Source organism: Cebus imitator, unplaced genomic scaffold (genome assembly GCF_001604975.1).
Source record: "Cebus imitator isolate Cc_AM_T3 unplaced genomic scaffold, Cebus_imitator-1.0 Scaffold71, whole genome shotgun sequence".
NCBI lineage: Eukaryota > Metazoa > Chordata > Mammalia > Primates > Cebidae > Cebus > Cebus imitator.
The window spans coordinates 1436303-1442333 of NW_016107386.1; the positions used below are offsets into that span (position 1 = coordinate 1436303).

Below are 6031 nucleotides of genomic sequence, written 5' to 3' on the forward strand. Positions count from 1 at the left end.
AAAAAAAAAAAAAAAATGCAGTATTTTCATTGTGAATATCCCAAAGGTAAAATGTGATCACAAAATGGTGGGGCAGAGTATGGCTAAAGAAGTCAGGATGAGTGAAATCTGCATTGGGGGATTTCCTAGACAACTATTAATTCCTCTGGGCACCAGGGGCCTCCATTCCCAGCCCTGCCCTCTGACTTGGGTGGGAGATTAGGACCCCTGCTCTCCTGAATGAGCTTGCTCTAGCCAGAACCCCAGCTTTCCTTTTTTTGAGACACTGAGTCATTTCCTTTCTCTAGCTCTACCTTTGAGCCCTCCTTTTCCCTTCCCTGGAGAAGTGACTCATTGCTGAAGTGTTGGGTGACACCAAGGATCAAGGATGGGTGATAAAAATACTCCTGATTGTGCAACTCTTGGGAGGGGGATGCAACATTTGGGCTGAGAATTCAAGCACCAGTGAGAATTCTGAAGTTGGGGTGTTAACAATGGCCATGGCTTCATCTCTTTGGGGAAGTGGAGCAAAGAATGGAGTTAAAACAGAAATTTACCCAGGCCAGACTTGCTGTGGAGCCCCTTGCTCTGCCCTTTCAAATGTGTATTTCTGAGAAAGGCCTGTAAAGGCCCTTGGTGTGACAACATGGATCACAGTGAGGGAGGCAAAAAGGAACCTGCTGTCCAGGAGGCAGGGAGCAGAGAGGCCTGGGCTGTTCCTCTCATCAGCCCTGCAGAGTCTGGCTGGGGCCCTAAGAGCAGGGCTGCTTCTTTCTGGGCTTTTTTTTTTTTTCTTCCCAGTGCAAACAACTGTACTTCCCCATCGTGGGAGTGTGAGCAAAGCCAACGTGACAGAGAGGGCTCCAGGCTGGCCGCTGCACTGACACAAGAGGCCCCTTGGAGCAGGGTTACCCAACACTGCTCTTCCTGCGAGTGCCACCAGCCACAGCCCAGCTGTGGAAACTCACCTTCCTTCACCCCAATTCACTAGCAGGTTGGATGCAAACGAGATATTTTCTTCTTCTAATTAATCTTCATGGACCTCATAGGCTGAGCAAAACAAAACACAATTTTCTCTGAAGGATGACTCCCTGGCCAGGTTACAAGCTGTTCAAGATGGGAAATAGAGGCAGCAAAGTCACCCCAATCAAAGGCCAAATAGATAGGAGCAGAGACAATCTTAAGAGTAGAGAGAAATGTATGTATATGTATCTGTGTGTGTGCTGGGGAGGTGTTGCAAATGAGAATGTTACAGCAGAGGAATTCATGGTACAGAATCTTAATTCTCCAGGAAATTAAGGCAAAAAACTTTTTTTTTTAAAAGGTCTTTTTTTTTGTTTTTTTTTTTTGAGGCGGAGTTTCACTCATGTTACCCAGGCTGGAGTGCAATGGCGCGATCTCGGCTCACCGCAACCTCCGCCTCCTGGGTTCAGGCAATTCTCCTGCCTCAGCCTCCTGAGTAGCTGGGATTATAGGCACGCGCCACCATGCCCAGCTGATTTTTTGTAGTTTTTAGTAGAGACGGGGTTTCACCATGTTGACCAGAATGGTCTCGATCTCTTGACCTCGTGATCCACCCGCCTCAGCCTCCCAAAGTGCTGGGATTACAGGCTTGAGCCACCGCGCCCGGCCTAAAAGGTCTTAAAAGCTGCTGGTGTGATTCCAAAAGACTGAGAAACTCAGCAGTGATGGTGAGTTCACTTTTTAGAGGTGCCTCAACTACAAAGTACTTCTCCCACAGTCAGGAACTTTTCCCCTCCAACACAAGTGTGCACATATGCATGTGTCCTGTCCCTCTCTGGGAGGGCACACAACTCAGAGCGCTTCCTAAGGGTCTACAGCCTCAGGTGGTAAGTCACTGGCTGAGGGAGGAGGTGGTCCTAGAATACTGATGTGGGTTTCCAGCATCTAAGCAACAGTTTAGAGAAATACAGGCCAGGCGTGGTGGCTCATGCCTATGGTCCCAGCATTTTGGGAGACCAAGGTGGGATGATCACTTGAGGCCAGGAGTTTGAGGCTGCAGTGAGGTATGATCTTGCCACCACATTCCAGCCTGGTGACAGAAAGAGACCCTGTGTCTTAAAAAAAAAAAGAAAGAAAAGAAAAGAAAGAAAGAAAGAAAGAAAAGCAAACCTCTCCACACAATTCACCTGACCACACATATCTTCTGTGCACTGTAGACAGACCAAACTCCGTAGTCCACGTCTGACCAGGTGATCTCGGACAGTAAGGATGCCCAGGAACCTTCCCTCCTCAAATCCCTACAGACGTTGGCAGGAAGTCTTTAAACCAGGCTATCCTTGTTCAGCATAAAGGAGCTGCTTCTGATCCTTCCCAAACTCACCCGAGCAGGCAGTGCGAAGGGAGGTACCAGCAAGCCGAAGGAGGCTTTTCTCAACTGATCATCTTGGGAAAAGCTAGATACAGATTTCATGGCTGGAATGCAAGGGTTGTGAAATGCTGAAGAAGCCCCAAAGAAGGCCAAGGACTCTCCTTCCGGGAAGGCAGTGGGAGGAGGGCTGGCAACAAAGAGCGGGAGAGGAGCAGGTTACCCAGGAAGCCTGCCTTTCTGGAAAGGAAGAAATAGACCCTCAAAATGGAAAGAAATCCCCTAGCCCTGAGGTGATAGAGAGGCTAAAGATAGGGTTGTTTTTGTTTCTGCACATGAAGGAAATAAGGCCTTGTGTCACAAAATAATTTTGGTATAAATGAGCCAATTATGACATAGCTTGTTATTTCTGGGATTTGGAATCACCGAGGCTCATAGCATCTCCTAGGAGTTATTTAACTCTCCTAGACTTAAATAAGCCCGATATGCTTCAATATGAGGCCCTGACCTTGTCTTCAGTGCCATGTAAGAGGTCCCGATTCATGCTGCAACTAGTTAGATGAATTCCACCAGTAAGGGTCATTATTTTCTTAGAGATATAGTCTGATGTGTCCCACATGTGGTCTCTGAGAATGGGGTAAGGAAGATTATACCCGTTTTAATGGCTGATAGATGGCTGTAAGCTCTATCCTTTTCTAACAGTGGACAAGATACTTATTAGCCTTTCTGTACCTCATCCATTAAAAAGGGGGATATGTAAGATTGTCGGCCACAGGGTGGCTATGAGGATGAGTTAAATGAATGGCAGTAGATAGTAGCTGGTACATTACCTAGCACAGAACAAGTACTAGTAAAGTGTTAGCTGCTGCTGAGGTGTGAAAAGAGCAAGTGTTTGACGCCCTGACGTAGGCCAGCACCCGGCTGCTAATGCCCAGGCTTCATCAGCTGCTTGGAGCCTCTGATCTAGCTCTGTATCTTCCTCAGACCACAGACAAACCCGCAAAGACCTATGCATCAGAGCTCCCTGGCCCAGAAGTCCTGACTGAGGGGAAATGAGATGTGCAGACAAAATAAGGCCCATGCTGGCTGCACCCCCACAGGGAGAGGAGCAAACACTGGTGCCAGCACATTTTGGGTCAGCTTTCTCAGTTGCAATCCATGTAGTGTATCTGAAACGGGGTCAGGTACCACAGTGGGCAGCACAGATATTACCATCGAGCTCACTGATCTGAACTGAGTCCATCATCATCGATCCTGAGTTAACAGGAAGCTTGAGTCTGACAGGCTTGAGGGGTGTGTTGGAAAATGTTCTTGGCAAAGGAGGACGAGAAACCATTTCTCAACCAATTGCTGACAAATTGGTAACCAGCACCAAGAACCTCAGAGGAAACATTCTAAATCCCTTGGACTACAGATCCTGGCACTTTAGAGTCCTGACTGGGCATTAAACCTTCAGGAAGGGGAGACAACTCCTGGTACCTCAAATCTATTCCCACCCCTCTCTCTGTATCTCAGCCAACTCAAGCCAAAGGGTAGAAGCTGCAGCCTCTTCGCCTTATGTCTACAGAGCCTTTGGACCAGAACCAACACCCTATAGCCCATCAGGGTGTGGGCTGAGTCTGGGCTTATGTGTATGTCTAGGAGCCCAGAGCCGGGTGCCCCCTTGCAATGTCTGGGGGTGCAGTAGCTGGAAGTGTCCCTAAGCCAGTGAGTGAGATCTCAGGCCTGTCCCAGATACACAACAGGGGCAAGAAGGGTGTATCTCTGCAGGAGCCTGTGCCCTTCTGCCTAGAAACCCCAGGCTTCTAGAGGCAGAGAGCCATCTGGACTGAGACTGTCTCCAAGTTATAGGCCTTCCAGTACCTCTGGCCTCCCAACAGTGCCAACAAGGTCCAAAGTGAGAAGCCAAGCTTAGGGAATGGGAAGGAGTATAGCCCTGGGAAGGGTCCAGACTCACAGGTAGAGAGCTTCCATATGTCCTATGACCCAGTGTGGCCATCTGCTGCTGCCAGGGGACAATCAGGATGCCTCAAGCCAGCACTTCAGGTCAGCTGGCTGGAGAAACCCACAGGCCAGAGTTAAAAGCTGTGGTGGCAGTGAAGCCTTCTCCAGGCTCTTGCCAAAGAGCTCAGCTCTCAGGACAGCCCTCTTCCCAGAGTAACTCTATTCCAGTCAGGTCCCAGGAGGCAGCCTCAACTTTAACCAGCCAGGCCTCCCCTGTGCTATCCTCTTGAGTTCCTTTCCCTGCTTTTTAAAATTCTAAAGCGCCCTCAAGGTCCATGCCATGTTCTTCCTCCTCCAAGACGCCCTCCCTAACTACCTTAGATACTGTGGGCCTGTCTTTTCTGTAACACACTGAAGCGTTACTATTTCTGGGAACCACAATCAGTAACTGGAGCTAGAATCCAGAGAAGCAGCCATTTCCAACAAATCACATCTAGAGCCAGACACATGCCATTAAAAGGAAGAGCCTGCGCACCCCAGATGGCCCCCTGGGTCCTGAGCTTGTCAGATAGCAAGTGTGTAATAAAGACTTCTTAGAAGAAGGCTAGATCACCCTGGTCTTGCAGGATGATTGACTCTCCCCACCGCTTTCAGCCCAAGGCACAGCCATTTCCTCCCTGGCAGGCAAGGTTCCTGCTTTGGGCTGCCAGCCCCCAGGTATCTCCTGCCAGCAGCTATTCCCTAGAGCTGCCCTGGGACTAATGGCAGAGGGGGGTGCCCAGGTCCAGCCCTGTCCATCACTCATCCCCTCTATCAGAGGAAGAGAGGTTGGCAGGAAGCGGATCTGACCTCTGGGGAGGCCACAGTCTCTCCTAAGGGCTACAGGAGCCCCTGGACAGGCAGCAGAGGCCTGCAAAGGACTTCCTTTCCCTTCCCTGGGCCCCAGGGAAGAGAGGCAGGAAGAAGGGCCTCAAACGCAGGCAACCAGTATGGGGCTGGCCAGAGAGGGAGGCCCCCAGGGTTGTAGCTATCAGCCGGAGACCAGGCTCCAGGAAGGAAGGAAGGGCAACTCTAGCCGAGACTGAGATAAGGAGGGAACTGTGCTCAGCACAATGGGCTCCCACAAGGCTAGGAGGCCCCAAGTCAGATTTCACCTCAACCTGGCCTCTCGTCTGTTCACACGGCTCATGTAAATATTTACTGATGTTTATATTCACGGTCTGCTGGGTCCCCTCTGAGGCCCTCTCTTGTGACCCGCAGATAGATCTGTGTGCCCCAGACCATGCCTGCTCTTAAGCCTAGAGACCCGGGGCCCATCCAGCAAGGGCTATGCACATTGTTCTCTCTCATGCAATCCACAGGGATAGGCCCTTCAGAACAAAACTGTCCTCTTGTTCCAGCCCTGGGACACTGGGGAACTTACGGGGCCCGGTCGTGGGCGAGGCCGTTCTGCCGCTGAGGGTTGATTGGTGGAAGGACAGGTTTGCTGTTGATCTCGAGTCCTCTCCTCAAGGTCTCCCGGATCTGCTCTGTGTCTGCAACAACACCACTAAGTTGCCCAGTGGCCCAGTGGGCTCCCAGCAACTCTCATCCTGCTCTTGAAACCTGGCTTAGCAGAGGTGCTAAGAAAAACTACCACTCTGGTCCTCTCTAGGCATCCAGATGTGAGTGCTGAGTGAGTACAGACTGTGAGGGGACAATCGTGTTCTTAAGAAGCTCTGGGTTGGAAGAGTGCCATTCTTGTAGAAGCCAGAGGTAGCCTCTAGAGTTCCGAAGGGT

At 50.5% G+C, this 6031-nt stretch overlaps 1 protein-coding gene across 2 annotated transcripts in view; it reads right to left on the reverse strand.

Moving 5' to 3' along the window:
• SUFU (SUFU negative regulator of hedgehog signaling) overlaps positions 1–6031 on the reverse strand; it is a 123754-nt gene that overhangs the window by 28245 nt on the left and 89478 nt on the right. For both annotated transcript variants that reach the window (XM_017531099.2, XM_017531098.2), the window contains exon 8: positions 5676–5787. In XM_017531099.2, the coding sequence (XP_017386588.1) occupies positions 5676–5787 (112 nt within the window). The remainder of the gene's footprint in view (positions 1–5675; positions 5788–6031) is intronic.